The following is a 24,307-nucleotide window of genomic DNA, read 5'->3' as shown; positions in this document are numbered from 1 at the left end:
AAACCCAAAGACAAAGATCCTTGTGGCACTAATGGGAGGTCTGGGGTGTTTCTACTGAAGAACAAGAGGGGCCTGGTCTCTGGCAGGAAAGGGGTTAACACTCCACCCTTTGATATCTACCTAGTACTCTTTGCGTTGACGAAAGTGAAAAAAGGACTAAGTCGGGGCCTTGCACAATTTGGCCCATTGAGTTATTTAGACAACACAATGGGGGAGATTTATCAAACATGGTGCAAAGTGAAACTGGCTCAGTTGCCCCTAGAAACCAGATTCCACTTTTCATTTTTCAAAGAGTCTGTGAGAAATGAAAGGTGGAATCGGATTGGTTGCTAGGGGCAACTGAGCCAGTTTCACTTTACACCATGTTGGATAAATTTCCCCCAATGTGTTCATGGATTCTGAGGTGTAAAGGTTTATAATGGAGGTAGGAGTGATCTATAAATACTGGCTACAATGGATATTGACCCATCTGTATGTATAGACAGTCTTATGCCAGTTTTTCGATGGACAAAAACAGATGTACTTTAAGGTCTGTATTATGAATGGCAACACCTGGATCTCCCATTAGTCTACTGTTAAAAAGAAAAAAAAAAAAAAAAGAACTTCGTGACCATAGGGTTCAATAATTAACTAAGTCTGATTCAGTAGAATTATGTGGGTGGTATATCTTGCAGTGTGTCCACGATACTGTCAGTCATAACCAGTTTTTAGTGTCCCTCTTACAGCTAGAGGATCTAATCGTAATATCTTAAGAGCTACAGAAGAGCTTCTCTTTAAACATGCAATGGAAGTACTTTAAGTCCTCTAATCATTGATGACCCTACAAGATCTTCAGAATAACGCATAATTAACCCAGAGCCAACCATTAAGAGCCATAAGCATTGATTAAGTTTTATTCTTCAAGAGCATGAAACCCTTTCGCACAAAAGGAAGCATCCGACAAATCGCACAGCAATAAGCAGCTGCACCCTATGTCCGCAAAACGGGTCATTTACTTTTCTTATTTTCTCCCGCCTTTAACCACTTCCCTGCCATTGAAGCTTGCAAGGAGCTGTGTAGATGTTGCATGCATTTCTGACATTTGTAGGATTAAGGCCAGTAATTCACAATGCATAAAATAAAGGGGAGCATAGAACTGAACCGTCTCTTGCAGGCTGCAGAACATCGCAACAGGACAGCCATGCACAAGATGCAGAAAACCCAAGATGCAGGCAGTGTGGTGAAGCTAGAATGCCCCCCCCCATCCAATCCCAACGAAACCCAGAGTGGACCATATACACAGGTCTCGTGACCAGCCCAAAACAGAGCTGGGTTTTAGACATGAAAAAAAAAGGCAATTATGTAAAAAGTTTCTTTGGAGAGAACAAGTGCAACAAAAAGCCAAGGCAGAAATGCAAATCAATCCAGACAAAGCCAATGTGCCATTAGTTTGTTGGGGAAGCCGCAGCAGAGGTGGCTGGTGAACGAAGCCTGGGAGTCCGGATATAAAAAGTACATTATGTTTCTCCCAGCTGCCCCCTACAGTCCAAACGCTAGAGAAACAAATAAATACAATGCATTCTCTCGCCCTACATAACCCTTCCTGAGCTTAAAACGTGGAAAGCTCCTCAAAGTCATTCCATGTCATTTCCCCGATAGAGTATTCCTCAGTCACGTAAAGGTGCAACCACATCATAAAACTGTGCTGCGTTGTTCTTTACATATGGCTACAATCACAGCAAGTGTGGAAAAGAAAATTGCGCAATTTTTATTCTATATAAAACAGCCATATTTACAAAATCATTGCAATCTTTGTCCCAGTCAAGGCATGCTATGGCCTCTCTGTCAATGCAATAGAAGCCCAAAGACATTAAAACTTTTTGATTGGGTTCCGTTCCGTACATATGGAAGAAAAAATGGTCAATAAAGAACCTTTTACACAGGGACACTCGTTCCCAACAATTGGGTGGTGTACAAGTGCCAAGTGACGAACAAGAAAACAGTAATTCGCCGGCTAATTCCATTCACATGAACTATTAAGTGGGTGATTGTGCGGCTTGACTAATAGAACAGTCTATTGAATGAATGCCGATCATAGGAATGAGTACTCAATATTTGGAGCCTGTGTAAAAGGGCCCTAAGAACTCTACCCAAAGAATAGTAAAGAGGGTCGGAATCCATGGCTTAAAAGGTACCTGAGTGTTCAAAACTTTTGACAGGTCTCTAGAACATGTCAAAGTTTTTTGTACAGTAAGGTTTCAGGCATTCAGACCCTGACTGATCGCTAGAACGAGTGGGGAAATGAGTGAGACTTGCTGCTTTTCCCAGTCTCTATGCTTATGACCTGAGACTGTCCTATGGACTTACATTATAACACAGTCTCATAGCACATAGAGTAGTCGCACTTAGTTTGAAAATCTCCTGGCTTATTCTAGTAAACAGTAAAGACCTGAACACTTACACCCGACTGATTAAAACTTTTGATATGTTCCCTGAACATGTTAAATATTTTGAAAGCTTGTTGTCCCTTATATATTTATATAGGTGTCACAAATGGATACTATTGACAGCCTGGGAAAAGCTCAATATAATCGCTGGTGGTCTGTCAGTATCCCTGCCAATCCTAGAGTGGCTACAGTTCTCCAATGAGTGTTATTATTCACCCCGAAACAGTGCCATATATTTGGCTGTGGGGCTGCCTGGTATTGCAGCTCATTCCTATTCAGATAAATTAGGCTCACCTGCAGTACCAAAATAGTACAGTCAGGGATGCCACATGATTCTGGACTAGATCCTAATCACTTGCAAAAAGCAAGACATATACACATTGCTTGCATATGACTATATCAAACCCTCAATAGGAGTAAAAGTGTATGTTTAGGATGCTATGGCCGCTTGTGTTTCAAAGCAAAAACTCATTAGCATCCTCTAAACCATAGAAAAATGTAAGGCATCACAACTGTATATATACATTTACATTACTTAGTACATTGTGGGCTGTGGTAATGTAGCCCTTTCATGCAGAAGGTGGTGTGGATACTACCATCCAACCTAATAAAATTATCAAAAGCACCAGATGAGACCTCAATGGCTGTAAACTAGAAGAAAGTTCTATTGTAGGACTATTGGCAGCTTTACTGACAAGGAGTTTGCTCGTGGGTTAACAAAAAGGTACAATTTTCTGTGTGCATGCGGAAAGAGAAAAAAAGAAATTTGTTGAATCTGGGACCTAAAATATGTAGTGGGGTCTATGACAATAGTATATAATTGTATCCATGCAATAGAGACCAATGAACATTAGTGGTCTATATCCAAGATGACTACATTGCTCTATACATGGTAAATAAAGATCTAGCAGTTGTGAAATGGACCGGAAAAGTCCTACATATTCTGTACAGATATTTACACTAGCATTGAAAATATGAGCTCTACAAAATTCTACAATTAAAGACTTGTAATGGGCAAATGTGAAAATAGATGGAATAGATTTGCAATGTTCTATATAAATACTGTACAATGAAGAAAAGGTGTGTGAGATTAAGAAAACAGTCTATAAACAGCCCAGCAGGCTTACGAAGGTGTCCTAATTTCCAAAAGTTGTGAAGAGAAGATGAACCAAGATCAAGCATTGCCAACTTATCTGCAAACTCAACATCTAGTGACTCAAAATAGTCAACAAACCCAACATCGATGGTAATCGGGTACCTGCCCCAGAGTACTGGGCTGTTTAAGACAGTCTAAACTGCAGATATAGGTGGCCCGATGCAAAATTTCACTACCATTCTTTGCCACATTTGCTACTGCATACTCTGATGTGGTTGCACCTTCGGAGGAGGATGTAGACGTGGAAACCCTTATTCTGGGCGCATTACATTAATGGCTTGCTGCCAATATCTACACAAGTCAAAAAGAGCCTTAGGCAATCACTTATTTGCTAGTTGGCCATCCCATATCACCATATGGCCCCTCACCAGTGGCCGACCTGGGGGGTGGTCCACAGGGCGTGCAGAGATCAGAGTCTGTGTCCGACTCCCCCTCTGCAATGTAAGGACGAACTTTGTTGCTGGGACCAGGTCCTGCCACTGCCCCATTGTTCAAAACGTCCAGGTTCTCCTTGGATTGAGAAATGCTGAAGCCACTAAAGGAACGCTCCAACTCTTCATGATCCACTGAAGGAATAGATATGGAGGTATCACTATCTCTCAAGGCTGCCGCGTCTCGATGTTTGGCAGATCCTTCTTCACCTGTCCCCATCCTGCTTCCTCCATAACCAGAAAGTGAGCGCTCATGTGTTGGGGGTGGAGGAATTCTTACCATGGAATTAGGATCTCCTACTGGTGAAGAACCATGGCTACGTCGGTGGCTTGGCTGCTGTTGCTGCCATGATGTAGATGGAGGGCAGTAGGTTGTTGTTCCTTGTGCAGGAGGAGCACTAAAGTTTTTTTGGCCCATGGAGCTTGTGGATCTAATAATTTTAGTAATGCAGGTGTTTCTTTCTACAGGATCCCGACTGTCCTCTGGACTGTGATATGGAGGAGCTGGGTCACGGTCCTTGGCCCCAAAGTATGCCTCTGTTTCAGAGGGTTGGATGCCCATTCTCTGCATGTAAATGTTCACCAGAAAGTCAAGTTTCTTCTCCATTGACAGCACCTGTAAAGATTATTAAGTAAATGAAAATGTAACTATCCCCTACACAAGGTGGTGACAATTATTTTGCTGTCTCAACTGCATATGGTGGCATTTAGACCATACTGTGCCCTTAACTCACTGACAATAGAGCAAAAGCATGCATACCATGTCTTCTATGATTCTACTGAATCTATGGCATGTTAAAAAGTGTGAACAGAATTTTTAGGCTCCAAATGAAATTTTAAAAGATAACTTTTAGAACCAAAAGGAAATATGTCAGTAGGACTCACCTGCTTCTCCACTTTGCCCAGACGACCCATCATACTTGGGTCCTCAGGCATCTCGGGTTCACTTGCTCCCTTCCTGTCTTTCTCAGTGATGGAACCCCCTCTTCCGACAATCTGGTCCACTCTACCAGGAACACAAATATACCCCAGAATGCCCAAAGGTTAGTCAAGTGTCACAGCAAACTTCCAATGCTACTACTCCAGTGAATGAAGAGGAGCTTCTCTATGCTATCAAATAGTCCAAAACTAAATTATGTCTAGTGCCATAGCCCAGTCTAGATTAGAAGCTAGTAAATCATCTAATAACGTCAAAAATTTTGAGCACCCCTTGGGATCTATGAACCCAAGAAAATCAAGAATTCCAGGCAGATGTGGAAAGTCCTACAAGAGTGCAATGTTTATCCTTCCATTAGAGTCAAGGGATAATTTGGGCTTTCGATAGTAGAAGTATGTTACATACTTGCATCAAAGGAACAGACGTGAGTTCTATTTTTTATTATTTTAAAAGGAGGAAATGTCTCAACAGGAAGAAAAGTTCAGACGTTTTATGGATAAGGGTGGAGCTAACAGCCGCTCTTGTATAACCTTTCCAACAGTTGACCTGGTGGTGCAACATCTACAGAAGTGGTCTCCAACTTGTAGCAAAACTACAAATCCAATATGTAGTTTTGCAACAGCTGGGGGGACCACAGGTTGGAGACCACAGATCTACAGAAACCTTCCTCCCATTCTCTTTGTACTGTTCATTATGTCTGTGTCACACTTGAATGCTGAGTGGCTCCCACCAGCCGGCATGATATGTGATGGCAACACGTGCACTAAATGAGGGTGGTGGGGGCAAGGATGGAGAGGACACAGACAAACACAGTGACAGCAGAGAAGATGAAGGGGCCAGGATACTGCAAGGCAGAAAGCAACAGCCTACAACAACTGCCTAGGCTCCAGGCAACTTTTTTTTTTATGCATAACCGGCTTAACGGACAAGAAGAGTCCCATGAGTTTGCCCAAAATACATCTAGTTATTACACAAGACTATGGATCCAAATGAGGACTTCTGGATATAGCCAGCTATAGCTTGCTTTACCAGTAAACAGGACAAGACCGTATTATATGGAGAAGGTGCTAGTACATGGATAAACTTTGAGTCAGGAACCTTAGTAGTGTAGGAAAGATTTTGCAGTTCTCATGTTCTTACTTGCTGTCCCAATTTCCTACATACAGTACATACATTCCAAGAAGAGTTGGTCATTGTATATTCACCTTGGACAAGTAGTGGACCTCCTTGATGAGAAAAGACTGTATACTACATACATGTTGATTATAATTTTGGTGATGACCTTGTCAATAATATTTTAAAGATGTATTTTGTGGGTGATGGACAAGGCAATGGCCCCTAACATAGTCTGAAGAGTAGAGCTTGAACCTGAAGTTGCATAATGTCCATCATGTATAAAATAATGTGAAGCATGAGAGAAGATTTGCTTTCCATACCAATTTGCTAGTGAACCTAACAGCATCTTGACAACACTTTTGTCTGAAACGGCACTGGATGAATTGTGATCCAACTTCCAACTTTTTGGGAAATATCTTGAGTCAGTTATCCTGCTGGTGGGAATTTCAGCAACAGTTTGGGATGAATATGCTCCAGATTTAATCCATGTTGTTCAATCTAGCAATGTGGATGAAATTTTAGGAAGTCTCCAGTGCAGAATAAAAAAAACTGCATAGAAATTCACTTACTCTGCAGATTTGAAATCTACAGTGTTCACTTATATTGTGGATATGTAGGAGATTTGTTGTGGATTTTGTTGCAATTAAAGATTTTCAATACATTGGCTTTTATTTGTTATTTACATACTTTGCTGTAGAAAATCTGTATAAGGATCTTGAGGGTGTTTTACACAGACTGATTATCAGTCAGGAGCGTTGCTTGAAATACTCCTGCAGTCAATAATCAGCCCGTGTAAAAGTGACAATGATTGTTTATTTGGAGCTTACTTTAAAATTTATTGTAGTCTCCTCACATATTCCTATGTAAACAGGGTAATGTGTGGCCAATAACGATGAAGAGAAACATATATACCCATCTGTGCTATCAGTTTCCAGATCACTAGCAGTCTATACTTACCACACTGCTTGTGATTCGATGTGTCTGGCTTCTCCAGTCCACAGCCCACCGGAAAAGGCGGAGCCTGAACGTACAGGTGGAGGACTGAAAAAGCCAGATGTCGGATGACAAGCAGCTTGGTAAGTATAGACTGCTTGTGATCTGGAAACTCACATATATCTATATACTGTATACATATCTGTGCTGTCAGTTTTCAGAGCTGCACAAACGATACACTGATTGTTTTGTGCAGCCTGGACATCAGATTTCTCATGCCATGTAAAGGCACTGCAAACAAGACAAGATCTCACTGATCGTCTCTCATTTGCAGGTGCCTGCGGCTGAGAAATCTTCAGGTCTCCCCTAAGGTTACCCTTCCCATAAGATGGGAATATCTGGGCAGATTTTGTTGCTGCTAGGAAATTTCCCTTGTGTGTAAATGAGATTTTAAAAGCTACATCTATGTTCCTGTTGCAATCTTCTGTGGATTTGCTGTACAAATTGTCACAAGGAAAATCTGCAGCTAAATCTAGTATATCTACTCTATAGGTACAGCCACACATGCTGAATATGTTACTGGTCTCCACAACATTTCTGGAGGTAAAGTTACTTAAAGTTATGAGATTATTTGAAGGGCATTCCCATCTCATAATGTTGGCTTCCTGTCCCCCTTTAGCCATCTGGGTCCGCCAGAGGTAAACAATGTACTTGTAGGCTGTGCCATACGTGCAACTCTTGTTAACGTCAAGATTATGAGATGGGAATATAACTGGTCAATGCACAATGTCCACCATATCGGGCCTAAGATGGCAAACAGAACAATGTATGTAGACTATCTGGCTGTTATGCAGTTGAAGTCCTGGTCATTGAGATCATAACATCTATGGGTCAACTTCACTTATCTTCAAGACATGACTTCGGAGATGCTTGGATAAAGTTTAAAACAAATCCTCAAAAGATGGCCTTTGTAATCCATAAAGGCCCATGTAACTCCTGGTCTACAATTGGTAACCATGAAATGCTCCAGTTAAAAAGAGGCATGTCCTGAGCATGAAGGCCCCCTCAACTAGATAACAGCATCTGAAAGGGAACGGGGGGCTATCAAAGCCAAACAAGATGCCTGTTGTTACATATCCATCAACCAAGCTGCAATCTGCAGTGCATGCATGTATGGTGTATCACGCATTTACCTAATGGTTCCTCCATTTAAAGTTCCATAGAATAATCTTTGGTGGGATCTCATGATCAATTTTTTTTTTAATGCATTAAAGAAACATAAAAATGCTGCTCATTTTCAGCCACGATGCCATCTTTGTCATGCTCCATTAGACCACATGCGTGCATGCAAAAACAAGGTAGAATCCAGAGCAGAAAAGAAAGACTAGCAACAGATAAAACAAAGGAGGATGCTTGTCTTCTCAACCTCGTTGCAGCTACGGGAAAAAAAAAAAAAAAAGAGAAATGATGCCAGCAAACCCCTTTCACCCATTTATGTGATGGACACTTACCTTCTGCTTGGGTCACCTTGACAACTTGGTTTCTCCCTAACCAGTGGGCACTACGACTCCCGAGGATCTAATTCTTTCATAGGACACTTATACTGTAAGGGCGCACTAAACCTAGAAGAGACCCTGTATATATATATATATATATATATATATATATATATCCTCAGTAGATTAGATTTAGTGGTCCTTTAAGAGGACTAGCCCCCTGACACTATACAAAGTTTTAGAAGTCATTGCCAATTCCATGTAAATAAATACAAGGATGTTTATTGTGGGCGAAGATTTGCTCTCTCTCATGGTCCCTATATTCTGCTTCCTGGGCACCTTTTGGTCCTTACATCTGTCTATATATGCCAATGACCTCATAAGAAGAGAGGAAGTTGGTCCTAGAATCCAACCGGACTATCCTGTGTAATTGCCAAAGGCTTTCCCAGCATCTACATGCCATCACAAACCATGGACTGGAAGAGGTTCGCCTTCAAGAAAGGAAAAATAAACAAAAGCAGTCCATACAAAGAGGCATTTTGGTGAATCCTAACCTAGGAGAGTACAAGGGAGATTCTTTGGTAGAATGCACTGATCCTTTGGTGGGGTACTTCTTATGCCGGGGTGTTGAAGGGGGTGGGGGACCCACAATCATATCTATCCTGGCAAAGTAAATAGAAAAACAAAACACCAGCAAAAATGCATAATGAAGCAACGTTGGGAAAAATTCAAGAGGGAAAAAAATGTTTCAATAGATTGGAAATATATTCCATTTGGCTGAATTCAGCTGTGTCAGTGTGTAGGTTGCTGCAAAACCACCAGTCAAAGTCTGGGATGGCTGGAAGACTGGAATATATTTGCATGTTATATATGTAGCAATATCCTGGTTGGAATACTGGATATAGATCAACATATATTCCTATGGTTCAAGGTGACAGACACAGTGTGAAAGTATAGAGAGGGTTTGTGCGTCATGATGGGAGGAGTGAAAAATAACACGATATGACACAAGACACAAAACTAGCCACAGGAGTAGTCATCGTATGCAGGTCACACATCAGAGTGTATCCCGTGGTGAAACTGGACTGAAGTAAAAACTAACACCACCCGTTGTTCCTGAAGGTCATGTCATGATTGTATTATCATTGCTGACGTTAAGCTGGCTGCTTGTTTGGCCAACAGAAATCTCTCCTTACCCCCTCTGACAGTGGCGTATCTCTAACAATGGAATCAGGCCTGTTAAAGTCCAACATGCCCAACTGTTGTTTCCCTCAACATCCGCCGTCAGAAAGAAAGTCTCTATAAAACGTTAGATAGTCAGCCGATCCCACCAAAATTGGCTGACTTTAATGTATATGGCCAGTGTCTCTAAATAGGATGAAAAAAAACAGAAAAATATTATGAAGGCCCTAAAGAGAAGAACATGTTTTTTCTCATGATTTTTAAAAGGATTACTGAGGAATCTAATTTTTGTGGACTCAAGTCAAGTGATCTACTAGGGAAAGAAGTATATATGGATGATGGGAAGCAAGTTGCATTTTCTGCCTTCCCTTTTCTGATAATCTGGGTGCCCCTCTAATATTTATAGAGTGCTTAAGCCATCATGGTGTATATGAGACCCAAACCACTTAATACGTCAGGTCAGGAATGACAAGTCTCTATATGATTTGTCAACTTTAGCAGGTAAAGGTCTGGTGACAGGGGCGTAACTACCACTATAGCAGCCACAGCCGCTGCTATGGGGCCCACCGCCTCAGGGGGTGAAGGTCTGGTGATCAAAAGTTTGCTATGGGGCCCAGCCATTTCTAGTTACACCTCTGTCTGGTGACCTGGTGACTGGTCTATCTACTCAAAGCTTGTCTAAGATTTTAGACTCTCAGAGGTCACCACAAAGTTGACCACAGTAGACCTCTTGATCAGCAGACACCATTACATCTACAGTAAGTAATTCTTCTGGTTTAGGTCGCTTTATATCTATTTTTGACTAGATTGAATTATGGTTGATAGCTCTTGGTAACTCAAAAGTAACTAAGCATCTTTCACTATTTTAGTGCATATGATAGAGATCAGGAGATCTCCCCAAGAACAAAAGGATCAGACTGTTAAAATTTAATATACCTGAACCTTTTCTTCCTCATCATCTAATGTTAGTACAGTCAGGAGGCCACCAAAAATGTTGGTCCTGCTGAAATAGGCATGTTCAGTTATCTATGTGTTTGACCATTTTCAGCAGGTTAGTAATTGGATGCCCAATGGAAGGCTCCTAAGGCATGGTGGGAACTGTAGTTTTGCAAGTGCTGAAAAGCCATAGGTTGGACGACACTGCTCTTAACATTACTTGGAAAACCTACTACTACCTATATTTCCATTCATCAAGCTATGAAAGCTGAACCCTTTCTCAGTCAACTAAACCAGGTTGAATACATTTTCCCCATTACAATGGCATAGAGCAGCTCTGTTGCAGCCATGTTTCACCACTCGAGTACACTCTGGGTTGCATGGACATCAGACAATGTGATAACCTTAACCTGACAATGATATTAACAATTGTACATAAAGGTTCTGGAATCTTTTAGGTCAGTAAATGAAATGCATCCCATAGCTGACGAATAAGCACAGTGAGGGACCATGTAATATTTACACGGCTACCCTCATTTACAATCTAGTGACTTCAGATCCTGTAGATGAACCGGATCTTGGTTAGATGTAACATGAACTGTCAAAAATGTGTATATTACTATGTGTTTATGGCAGGAAGAGAAGCTGAGAAGGTTTCTTGCCTGGACTGCAGATTTTTGATACGTGCAAGCATGTCAAGATGACCGGCTGAATACTGCTCTATCACATCCATGACGTCGTAGGGTCGGAGGCTCTCCTTGAATTTTCGTTTAGACACCAGGAATTTCATAATGCTTAGAAAACAACAGAAAAAAGGGTCAGTCTGCGAGCAATCTAGTTCTCCACTGGGGATGTATTGATGAACTCTGGAGCACTTACCATACTGCTCGAATGGAGGCTTTAAGACCAGGAGTCAGGTCTTCAGCAAGAAATTCACAATTACAACTTCGGTTGTCCTCAGGAATCTCTTCTCCTGGAAGGCTGACTGCTGGGTGAGATACCTCCCATGAGTTACATCACAATTTAGAGGGAAGCCAGCACATTGAAAATGCAGTTCCACCTGCTAACATCCAGTTATAGAGCAGAAGCAGCAGTGACTGTCACAACTAAGTGGTACAGGAAACCCACCATTACATAAGAAACCACCAATGGGCATATCATTGCATTGTTTAAAAGCCAAAACTGTATTAGGAAGATTAAAAAGTTGCAACATTATAATCCAGTGTGAAAAAGGGACCACATACATAAATAGCACCAACAAGGCAAAAACCACAGGAAGTGTCAGTAATGCAAGATCATAACTATTACCTTAAAATGTACCTGTCATGACATAAAAAGAACCTCCCCAAGCAAATATGTAGTTAATGTTTGCATTATGTAATGCAAACGTTAAAGCGACTCTGTACCCACAACCTGACCCCCTCCCCCCCCCCCCAAACCACTTGCACCTTCGGATAGCTGCTTTTAATCCAAGATCTGTCCTGGGGTCTGTTCGGCAGGTGATGCAGTTATTGTCCTAAAAAAAATACTTTTAAACTCGAAGCCCTGTGCTAAACAGTAGTATCTGTGCCCTAACTTTGCATAACCTCTCTGTCCCTCCTCCCCACCCTCTTCATCATTAGGAATGCTCCAGGCAGATTGCCTCCTATTCCTCACCTGTGGCAGCCCGGCACATGGGCTGGATCGTTAAGGACCTGTGCAATGTCCAGCATGGGGAAAATGTTCCAGTGGCATTCCTAATGATGAAGAGGGTGGGGAGGAGGGACAGAGGGGTGGTGCAAAGTTAGGACACAGATACTCCCGTCTCGCACAGGGCTGCAAGTTTAAAAGTATTTTTTTAGGACAATAACTGCATCACCTGCAGAACGGACCACAGGACAGATCTTGGATTAAAAGCAGCTATCTGACGGTACAAGTGGTTTTGGAGGGGGGTGTCAGATTGTGGGTACAGAGTCGCTTTAACTATATATTTGGGGCCTACAGTGGCGCTGTGGACGGGGCTAAGTGGTGCAGTTGCCATGAAGCCCCGCCCACTTAGCACAATCTGCAGGTGATAAAAGAACACTTTTTACTTGAACAAACACCATGTTGTATGATGTAAAATAAGGTATGAAAACTGCTAAATTTTCCCTTTACATCTATGAAGAGAAGTCCGAATGCAAAAAGGGGGTGACAGTGTCACTTTAACTCTGAGCTGGTGGGTAGAGCCATTATATCAGTTAGTTTACCAATCTGCAGCAGTGTACGGCTGCTGGCCAATCAGTATTCATCTTCACTGGGCCAACTGGCATCACGTACAGCACTTGAACTCTTTTTTTTTTGCTGTTACTTAAGACCAGGTGGCATTAGTGATGGAGCCTGGACTGCTGTTTTCCAGTAAGTGAGACACATAGTGGCTGATTGTATAGTGTTGTATTTCATATAGAAAACAGGCAAAAAACAATTAAAGTCAATTGCAAAGATGTAGTATATCACCTTCTCTGCTGATTTAAAATGATTTATTGGTAACAACTGTGCCCATTTAAGTGTACCTTTATACAAACCATTATACGCTGCAGTTATTGGCATAGGCTGCCTTGCAATTAATAGTGGTAACACACAGAAATAAGTAAAAATTGGTAAATATTCTGCTCAGTGCTACTCATGGCAGCTGCCGAGATTTAAGTTATGTTGCTTTGTCACTGGTTTTTGCCTTGGTGCTATTTATTTATGGGTCCCTTTTTGCACACTTGGGATTATAATGTGGAAATTTTTTAATCTTAATAAAATGATTTAAACACTGGAATGATATGTCTATGCTTTTGTGGTTTACCAAGAAGAAATATTTCAGAACTTTTTCCCTCTTTAATGTCCCCTATAATCTGTGCAATTCTATAGAAAAACAAACTAAAATCTTTTGGGGTGGAAAACCAAATATATAAAATAATGTAGTTGTATACATCTGCCCACTTTACACTAATACATTTTTTAAAAGTCCCCTGTGAATCTATAACATTCAATTTTTTGGCTGAAGTCTACCAGCTAGGCAGTTATGTGACTTTATTCACTATTCATTTATTTATTTTACATAAAAAAATATTACAGTAGTTTTTTTTTTACCTTTAAATGTTTCCCCACCCCACACACACACTTTTTTCTTTTTTACTTTTTGTCACGCTAAAACATGGGTCTCTAAACTGCGGCCCTCCAGCTGTAAAAAATACTACATTTCCCATCATGCCTGGACAGCCAAACCCAAAGCTTTAGCTGTTCGGGCATGATGGGAATTGTGGTTTTGCAACGGCTGGAGAGACACAGTTTGGAGACCCATTCGCTAAAAGATGTTACATTGCATAATGCCTTGGTAATACTTCAGTATTAAAGCATTTTTTACCATTTTGTAAAGCAAAGGGCTGCATGGACATCACTACCTACTTATTTTTTGCATAAAATATGCTGCAAAACCAGAATAAATGTTATATGCGAAGTGAAATTGGGGTTTTTTAGTTTTTACGCCGTTTGCCCTATGAAAAAACTGAAATGTTATAAATGTTATATAAGTCGGTACGATTAAAACGATATGCAACTTGCATAACTTTTATATTATTTGATGACTTAAAAAAAATAAAACCTTCTACAGCAAAAAAGTTCCCTAAAAGTGCTCTATTCCCATGCTTATAGCGCTTTTATCCTTTGGTCTATGGGGATGATTGAGGTTTAATTTTTTGCGCCATGATGTGTTTTTTCTATTGGTACCTTGATTGTGCATTTGCGACTTTTCGATAGCTTTTCATTACAATGTTTCTGGATTTGATGTGACCAAAAATGCGCAATTTTTGCACTTTGGCGGGTATTTGCGCTTACGCCGTTTATCTTGCGAGATCAGGAATGTGATAAATTAATAGTTCGGGCGACTAAGCACGCGGCGATACCAAACACGTTTATTTATTTATTTTTATTTATAAAATAGGAAAAGGGGGGTGATTCAGACTTTTATTAGGGGAGGGGGCTTTGTATTTATAAAAACACTTACATTAATTTCAAGTCCCCTGGGGGACTTCTAATACAGCTACACTGATCTCTCATAGAGATCAGTGTAGCTGTATAATACAGCACCGATCCATCAGATCGGTGCTTTATTGCTTTGGTCTGCTGCAGACCATTGCAATAGAATACCGAACCGTGATCAGCGTCACTGTCGCTGAGGCCCGGCCCGGTAAGACCAAGGGATCCCACCTCCGCAATCGCATTGCTCGGGGGAGGGGGGGCTAGACACTAGGGATGGGCTGCATTTAACACTGTTAGATGCAGCTGTCATGTTTGACAGCTGCATCAAACGGTGTTAATTAGCAGGAGCGGCGATCGGGCACTCCCGCTAATAGCCGCGGTCCCGTGATGCAGAAAGCAGTCGGGATCGCGTCAGTTCAGAGCGGGGTCGCGGCGCGGCCCCCTCTGAACTCCTCTTGCGGGCATATGCCGTATGTCACTAAGAGGTTAAAGGCAATCAGCAGTAATTCATGTTCTAAACTGCAGACACTGTTAGTTAGCTGGGACAAGGAGACACATAGTACTATTCATATATACAGCTGAGCCAAAGAGTATTTTCCAAGATCCTGAATAGCTGCAATGCTTTCTCTTTCCCCTCCCTGCTTGATTGACACCTGAAAGCATCCTAAGCAGGTTGAGTTACAGTTTGGTGAATTTCAGAAGCTTGGGAAAGCCTCTTTGGTTCTTTCTACTATCCTGGAATCACAGACAGATATAGGAAAGTTACCATGTGTCTTCCCGATCTAACAGCTATATAACTGTATCAGCAGTTTTGAAAGTGAATTGCAGTTGACAGATTGCCTTCATATGGCCGAGATCAGAGTCATCTCAGATCCCAGCTGTTGCAGCAGACGGTCAACTATAATATTGCTGCTGACACCTACTATGTACAGAGCCCACACAACAAACTCCCAATAGGTAAATCTCTTTACTATACTCAGCTCTTTAGTAGCCCAACAACAGCCCCTTCTTTACCTCAAACCAACAGGGAAATAGACATGAGTAACACCACTTCTCTAAACCTCAAGGTAAAGTGAAACTGTAGGTCCTCCACAAGATATAATGAACCTCCATACCCACCTTCTGAGTTCTGCCGTGATGCTGTTCCCTTAATGCGGAAAGCTTGTCTAGTCCGTCCTCGATCGCCAAAGCTCCAGCTCTTGGGCACCTTACTTGGGCTCTCCTCCATGCTTTGGTCAGCACTGGGGGAACGTCGCACCCCCTGAGACTGAGGAGAACCTTTTCCTTTTGTGGCAACATTTCTGGGGCTGGAGAATACCCTTTCCTTCAGGCTTACTTTCTGGCTGCTAGACACCAAAAAAGAAAAAAAGGGCACTCACCAACAATCCACAAATCAATAGAATGCAAGAAATATATATGAAGTGAGCAATGCAAAGTCGTAATAGGACGTTTGGGCACCCCGAACCCAATACAAGTTCTTAGACCAATGCCACCTGAGAACACATCCATATTGTAGGTTTTAATCCCAGGCTGTAAAAGACACAACAAGTTAAACAAAATCTACTTCATACCAAGAGATCCACACAGGTATTTTTTCATGCCGGTTTATGGCTATGACATACATGCAACACTATGGATGTATGTCACCGTAGGGTAATTCTACATCACATTACTGTCCTGATATATGGTCATGTATGGTCATCTGCTGGGACTATCACGGGGTGGTGATATAAGATGGCATATATAGGATTAACTAAGTAAGACTCATGGGAGATGGAAGTAGCAAATGTACTTTAGGCCTTTAGTGGTATAATATCTGGCTGTCTGGGCAAGCCGGCTTGGAACCACAAACATGAAACTATGAGCGTTCCAATACTTCAGATTTAAGCCAGTGTCATGCTTTGTTACAATAAAACAACGTAAAAAGAATTGTGACAAATTCCCACATAAAGCCATAACATCTCCAAGGAGAAGCAGTAAGGTTGCATTTGAATGCTGTTAACAAATCAATGTTTCATATTTATAGACACATAAAGGGAGAATTTACGAAGGGAGATTTTACGAAAGGGTGTAAATATACACCTGGTGTAAACTGCCCACAGCAACCAATCACAGCTCCTCTTATGTTTTACCAGAGCTGAAAGCTGAGCTGTGATTGGTTGCTGTGGGCAGTTTACACCAGGTGTATATTTACACCCTTTCATAAAATCTCCCCCATAATGTACAGGTGAGGATGACAACAGGCAGGTGCAGTGGACAGACCAAACAAGACGTATGGACTACAGAAACCAAGACAAAATGGTGTAAAGAGATTAAGAAAGCATTTTGTATCAGGGATTATATAATCAGCTGATGCATGAAGTGACGTTAATAGCAGGCAATGTCCTGAAATTATACTATTAGTGGTGTGTCTATACAAGTATATTCTGCATTCATACATAGTATTATAAATATTCTAAAGATATTAAAATGCAAACATATAACTACTGCAAAACTGTCACTATGTAGAAAAATTACTGCCTCCTATGTACAAGAATATACCTACTATAATACTGCTTATATGTACAGGAATATAACTACTATATTACTACCCCCTATGTATAACAATACAACTACTATAATACTGCTTCTATGTACAGTATAACTACTATAATATTGCTCCTATGTACAAGAATATAACTACTATAATACTGCTCCTATTTACAAGATTATAACTACTATATTACTACCCCTATATACAAGAATATAACTACTATAATACTGCTCCTATGTACAAGATTATAACCACTATATTAATACCCCCTATGTATAACAATACAACTAATACAATACTGCTTCTATGTATAACAGTATAACTACGATAATAATATATCCTATGTACAATAATATAACTACTATAATACTGCTCCTATGTACAAGACTATAACTACTATAATACTGCTCCTATGTACAAGAATATAACTACTATAATACTACTTCCTATATACAAGAATATAACTACTATAATACTGCTCCTATATACAAGAATATAACTACTATAATACTGTTCCTATGTATAACAATATAACTACTATAATAGCGTTCTTTGTGTATAAAAATATAACTGTACAAATATAAATATAAATCATAATACTACTGTTATATATGGCCACCAAAATACTGCCCCTTATGGATATTAGTTTTTGTTTTTTAAATTCAATGATGAAGTGCACTGATTTTGGCCGTATACAATTGAATTTACTGTACTGTATATCCAGGGAACAATGTCATGGACTGCTTTTAGTCCATTCATAGAAGAGAGGCAAGCATGGATTAAATTAGTAATAGGGGCAATTAGGGCTCATATTCATAGGGGTATTTGTGGCACTTATGGTGGCATTCTGTGGTTGCACTTGGCACTTTGGCAATGGTGGCATTGCACTGTTGCACTTGCCACTTTGATAGCTATACCGGGTTTGGCTGCGTTTGACAGCATTTATCTATTGGTAGAGTGTGGGTCTGACCCTATTGAGCTGAGTGGTTATGCAGGGATCCCATGTATTGTGAGTGGATCCCCATTGAATCATGTGTGTTTTTAAATGTTTTTAATATAGGGTTTCTGTAGGGTTGTTTTTTCTTTTTTTTTGTGTATATTGTATTGCTAATAAAGACTATATATTTTTTGACTTGATTTAAAGGGGTAGTGCGGCGGTAAAAAATTATTCACAGAATAACACACATTACAAAGTTATACAACACTATAATGTATGTTATGTCTGTGAATGGCCCCCTTCCCCGTGTCCCACCACCCCCACCCGTGTACCCGAAGTGTAGTGCATTATACATACCTGATCCGTGCCGACACGCGTCCGCCATCTTGTGCCAAACGTCATCTTCGGCCGGCCGGCCCGAACACCTTCGATCTTCCCGAGTGCCGGCCATCAGCTGCTCAGCCGCGATTGGCCGAGCACAGTTATGCTCAGCCAATCGCGGCTGAGCAGCTGATGACGCGGCCGGCACTCGGGAAGATCGAAGGTGTTTGGGCCGGCCGGCCGAAGATGACGTTTGGCACAAGATGGCGGACGCGTGTCGGCACGGATCAGGTATGTATAATGCACTATACTTCCGGGTACACAGGTGGGAGTGGTGGGACACGGGGAAGGGGGCCATTCACAGACATAACATACATTATAGTGTTGTATAACTTTGTAATGTGTGTTATTCTGTGAATAATTTTTTACCGCCGCACTACCCCTTTAACAGTGGTGTGCCTAAGTGTGTTATAACATACATCTTTCTCTTCTTTAAAGTGATAGTGTTGCTTTGTGGTATGTTACACTATGAGCACCCTTGATTTGGCTGTGCATTACCCCTGCTTTTGTGTCTTGTTGGCATTCTGTGGTTGGCACCTATTATAGAATTATCCCATTTTCTGATCTACCATATTTTGGAGGAAATACAACTATCTTTTCAGCAATACTACTGAGCACAAACTCCTATGTGTCTCCATGGTAAAGACTACAAAAAAACCCTGTAGTCAGGTTCCATAGTTAAATCTTCACCAAACAAGATAAAGCGTCGGCACTCGCCAAATTCTTTCCTTGGATGCTTTATTAGGCTATGTTCACACTACGTAAAACGGCTGTAGTCCTCCCGCAAAACTACGGCCACTGTTTTGAGGTTCCATATTATGAATGCAATGCAATGTAACAACGGCCGTTGAATGCACTCTACGTATCAGATACCGGCCGTTGTTTATATGTCTCCGTGAAAAATGAACATGTCAATTATTTCCGGCCGGTAATACTGCAACAACGGCCGTGGATTTCAATGCGGCTGCACATGTAAAACTTATATCTGCGGAATTAAACTTGATTTTGATGTAAACGTTTTCTGAGTGGTTTCTCGGGCTGGGCGCAGTATTTAAAGTAAATGACCTGTTTCATCCAGCTTATAAACATGCTGGGAAGCAAAATTAAACAATAGCCGTAGTTTTACGACTAGCCCGTACGCTCGTAATTCTACGCCCGTAGTTTTGGTTGCAAAAGTCCGGCCGGTGAAAACAACGGCCGTTATTTTACGTAGTGTGGGCAGGGCTAACAGCAGGGCTAAAATCAGAGTAACAAACAGCAAGTGACAGCCATTTCACGTCACATGGCTTCTTCTTGGTGAACCAGAAGAAGCACTGACGTGAAATGGACATCGCTTACTGTTTGTAACACTTATTTTAGCCCTGCTGTTACGCCTTCATAAATCATCCAAGGAAAGAATTTGGTGAGTGCCGTCCCTTTATCTTGTTTGGTGAATATTTTCATATGTACTTGGATTAACTACGCACCTCCTACTTGTTATGTGTAACCTAACTGGGTTTTCTTGCGGTGACTCTTTGTCACAGTATGATGTGAGTGGCTGTACCATCTATTATCTACTGTGTATTATTACTTATGTTACATAGTTATAGTAGTACATTTAAAAAAAAAAAAAAAAATTACTTCTGTCCTGTCTTCTATTGCAAGAATGCACATACATAACATTAGCATAATGCAGTCAATAGTATTAAATGGCATAAAATAAAAATATGGGGAAGAACAGGCCTCTGGACCAACATTGAAACATAAGAGACATTTAACCCTCTAGATGCAGTGGTAATAGGAGACCAAGGCATCTAGGTGGTTAAGAGCCTTGTCCTGCTGCCTTTCCACCAGTCCTACCCAGGATGTGCAAACCCAGACACAGTCATAACCAAAATGGATGACACGGAGCCTAGTAATCAAGGCAATGCGGTGCTTGCTGGAGCAAAGCAACTAAACCTACGATTTTTTTTTCACATAATTAAAAAAAAAGTTTCAGAGATAAACAAATATGGAATAATGAAAGTTCATTCATAAAGATTGTATTAGTAACATTATAGCAAGTCTAGACGGAGACGGGCACATTTCCAGGTTAGACAGTTGCCATGTTAGTTCACTGGGATCAAGCTCAGCAGAGTTGCCAAAAGTCACTGGCCAAGATGAATAGATTATTGGGCTGATGGGATTCATACACTGTTAATTGTGTGAGCAGATATGAAATAAGGAGGAGACCCCAGACTTGTGGAAACTCTACTAAAACTTCAAGGTGTTGGAAAACCGATCACAGGGGCAGGACGTGCAGCTGGAACAGGCCTTGTACCTATTCTCCCCCGAGCAGCAGCTGCAGAAATTTTTCCCTTTACTGAAAATCAGGGGAAAGTGAAAAATTAGTTATAAGGACATGCAATGTTATGGAACAAAGATAACAGTCTGAGGGTCCCCAAAGACATCTCCTGATCTGGACGCTATGAATAAAACCTATGTTAGGTAATAAGTACCTGCGTTAGAACCAGTAAGTCCACACATCAACAGAGGAAAGTCCCAGTTTCAACAATTTCACAATTCTAATCTTGTAATAATCTCAAGTTTCATCATGCGTTATCCTACAGAGCTGTATTTAAAATTCTGCTGTCACTTGGGCACTCCCAATTGCACCGTGTTCACAGACACACCCCTATCAGATTGCAGTAAAAAAAGCACTCACATGACATTTATTATGGAGCTAGTCAGCTATTATATATATTTCAGTTAGTATTACTGAAAATATCTGGCATTATCTTCTTTAGTTGGGTCATGTGATCTCATGGTGACTTCCTAGAAATTAAATGTGTTTGTGTTGTCATTATCTCAGGCAGTAGAACCTCCTGTGATAAAGCTGCATGGACTGTTCCACACAAGCTGTCCACAGGGGGAGCTACAGAACCCTGACTTAGAGGTCCAAATAATAATACAGCTCAAGTCACACAGTTCTAATGGATTTGATAAGAGTTAAGCCTCTGTGACAATCTACCTATATTCTCTTAGCTTATTTAGGAGAATATAGGCATAAGTATTATTACATTGTCCTCACCGCAGATAGATTGTACTGGCTCTAGCTGCCTATAGAATGGGACTAATAGCAGGTAGGGAGTGAATGCAGCTTGAAGTCAGGATGGTGGCTTTAAAGTCACATGACCCAGCTGCAGAATTGAGAAGTTTAGATAAAGCAGGGCTGGGATCCACAAAAACAAAGCAGAATTAGGAGAGCGATCCGTTTTTTCATGCATTTTTTGCAAAAACGGATGAAAAAAACAGATTGCAAAAATGCAGTGTGAACCCAGCCTTAGCTGCACCACGCCGATGATCCATTTCCTCTCCGCTCAATGATCCACAACCTCATGTGAGGACTGATGATCACCACATTTACTAAAACAATCCACCTCGTATCAGGGTTTAAACACCCCTTCTTCTGGGATAATAAATCTCAATGACCATAGGCACAATAAATATCCTCTTCTACTTCCAACTTCACTCCTCTCTGTGTGTAATAAGAAATTCTCCAGGTTACCAGTACAAATCATTGTGCCGGATAAGGATCGCTTACCTAATTTTGCTTTGACCTTGTGGACACTTGTGTCTGTGAAGTGCTTGTTCACCTAGCCGGAGGGATTGGAGCGAACAAGGTTTGAGATTATCTTTGGCTATTGTCGGCCGTGGAGCGGCGAGAATTCACCCTTCATCAATTGTAAGTTGCCATTTGGTTCTTTGGAGTGTGTTCACTTTAGGATAAAACCGCTCCCAGAAAGTTTTCTGTTTTTTTTTAGATAGCAGGGCTGGGATGAAAGAGATAACACTGCAGGAATAGTGATGGTGAATGCGGTTTGGAAAAAAATACCCAATACCACAGTAACTATAGAAGAATAAACCAGGGATGCATGCAAGATTTTGGAAAAGGACAGGAGTAAATGTATTGTATCCTGGGATTTAGAGATCCAGGGATGAATTTATGAATTCCATGCATTTGCAATCGGTATAGTGTCTACTGTGCTGACTAATGAAGTATGGGGAATTTTTGCTATATTTGAGCACACCATTGTGACAGTGTCTGGTTTTCAAGAACCCTACACCTCAGTATAGGAAACTATAATCCTGACAGATCTATTAATGCGTACTATCGTCCTTAGTAATCTGTAAGGTTTTTCCACATGACAAAACTTTCGCCACACTAGAGGTGGATAATTTTAGAGTGAGAGGTCCTTCATCCTTCTGGCCAGTTCACACTGAATAAAATCGGTGGAATTCCGCGTCAGAGAATCCCACCTGCCGTCTGTTTCAATGGGACAACTTGTGCGCCTCTGCTTCTGCCACTCAATTCTTTTAGCAGAGAGCCGTGGAAGAGGAGGCGTGTGAGCCGTCCCATTGTAACAGACGGAATTCTGCTGATTTTACTCTATGTGAACTGGCCCTTATGGTTAACAGCAGAAGATAAGTGTAATAAAGTGTCATGTTCAGTCCAAGATACCTCAAGCAAAATGTATTCAATGTAAAAAAAAAAAAAAAAAAAACACAAATTCACTAATGTGATCACTTACAAAAAAAGCACTGTTTGAGGCTATATTGAAAAAAAAAAATAATGACAGATGACTGTCACTGTTGCAAAGCAACAACTGTTATTTGCCCTTGTTTTTACATTGTGGGAACAGTAGAGCTCTCCTTTACACACAATCATACAGGAGCAGAGGAATATGCAGGTAACAGAAGGGATTCTTCAATAGGATAAACCTTGACTGACTTGGATTCATATAGGATTGCTAAAAATATGGTTGCGTATCTAATATGAAACATACACAGTGCTGCCCATGCTGGCCAGTGATATATGAATTATGAGAAGAATGGTTTACTGCCACTCTATATTTTCTGTGATGGTGTCGTGTTTATCCTGGTCTAAACACTAATTTGTCTAAAATATATTGTCAGGGAGTCAATCGATATGGTTAATAAAAGGAAATGAATTATTAATAGTAAACCGGTCACTGCCTCCCACAAGATCAACAAACTCATCTTCTGCTGCTGTCCACAGATTGACTATGAAGAGTTCTGGCCCTGCCCTCTGCATAACACATAAGTAGACAGGTTCTTGTCTCCCACAAGACTGGCACAATCATCCCCTGAAATACTATGTGCTGCTGTGGAGGAAGTCTGCTACAGATCTCCACCCTGCTTTGCTTCCCCAGTGACATGAAGCCCTATTCTCGCCATCAGGAGAAGTCATTGTCTCCACTTGATCCCCTTCTGCTGTCATTGTATCCATGAAATAAATGGCTACAGGACATGAGCCTTCATATAATGTCCCTTAATATCAAAGCCACTCGCGTAATAAATTGCTTTCAAAAGGCGCACACATTTATCCGAGGGATTGCCGGGCGCGTCTCAATTTGTCTCCAGCTATGAAGCCTGCGATGTGTGTAAATCATAAGTGGTAGCTAAACCCTTGGCTGCACTGTGGCAATCCGCCATACGGAGATGATATATTGACGCTCAAAGCCGCCCTTGGCCAATAAAACTGTCAGGATATTCAGGCATTAAAAGGCGATGATGCTAAAGAAATAAAAACCATGAAGGAGGAACAGATCAGGAGATGCCACATTGAGCCCTGATTTCAGGGGAGAAACTGTGGGGGAAATTTATCAAACATGGTGTAAAGTGAAACTGGCTCTGTTGCCCCTAGCAACCAATCAGATTCCACTTTTTATTTCCCAAACAGTCTGTGTGGAATGAAAGGTGGAATCTGATTGGTTGCTAGGGGCAACGGAGCCAGTTTCACTTTACACCATGTTTGATAAATCTCCCCCTGTATCTCCTGCTGGTCTTGTACACACACTGTTTCTCACAAAATAA

The 24,307-nt window shown here is 41.1% G+C and overlaps 1 protein-coding gene across 1 annotated transcript in view; it reads right to left on the bottom strand.

The window, feature by feature from the left end:
- Positions 1-377: 377 nt before the first annotated feature.
- The window catches only part of KCNQ2 (potassium voltage-gated channel subfamily Q member 2), a 68,149-nt gene continuing 44,219 nt past the window's right edge, over positions 378-24,307 (bottom strand). The window contains exons 12-17 of the mRNA XM_069953836.1: positions 15,720-15,946; positions 11,493-11,598; positions 11,276-11,407; positions 9,050-9,157; positions 4,899-5,019; positions 378-4,629 (exon numbers count right to left, since the gene is read on the bottom strand). Coding sequence (XP_069809937.1) covers positions 3,907-4,629; positions 4,899-5,019; positions 9,050-9,157; positions 11,276-11,407; positions 11,493-11,598; positions 15,720-15,946 — 1,417 coding nt within the window. The 3' untranslated portion in view covers positions 378-3,906. The remainder of the gene's footprint in view (positions 4,630-4,898; positions 5,020-9,049; positions 9,158-11,275; positions 11,408-11,492; positions 11,599-15,719; positions 15,947-24,307) is intronic.

This window comes from Dendropsophus ebraccatus, chromosome 14, assembly GCF_027789765.1.
Source record: "Dendropsophus ebraccatus isolate aDenEbr1 chromosome 14, aDenEbr1.pat, whole genome shotgun sequence".
NCBI lineage: Eukaryota > Metazoa > Chordata > Amphibia > Anura > Hylidae > Dendropsophus > Dendropsophus ebraccatus.
The sequence above is the reverse complement of the archived record's forward strand: the minus strand, read 5'-3'. Positions and strand labels throughout refer to the sequence as shown.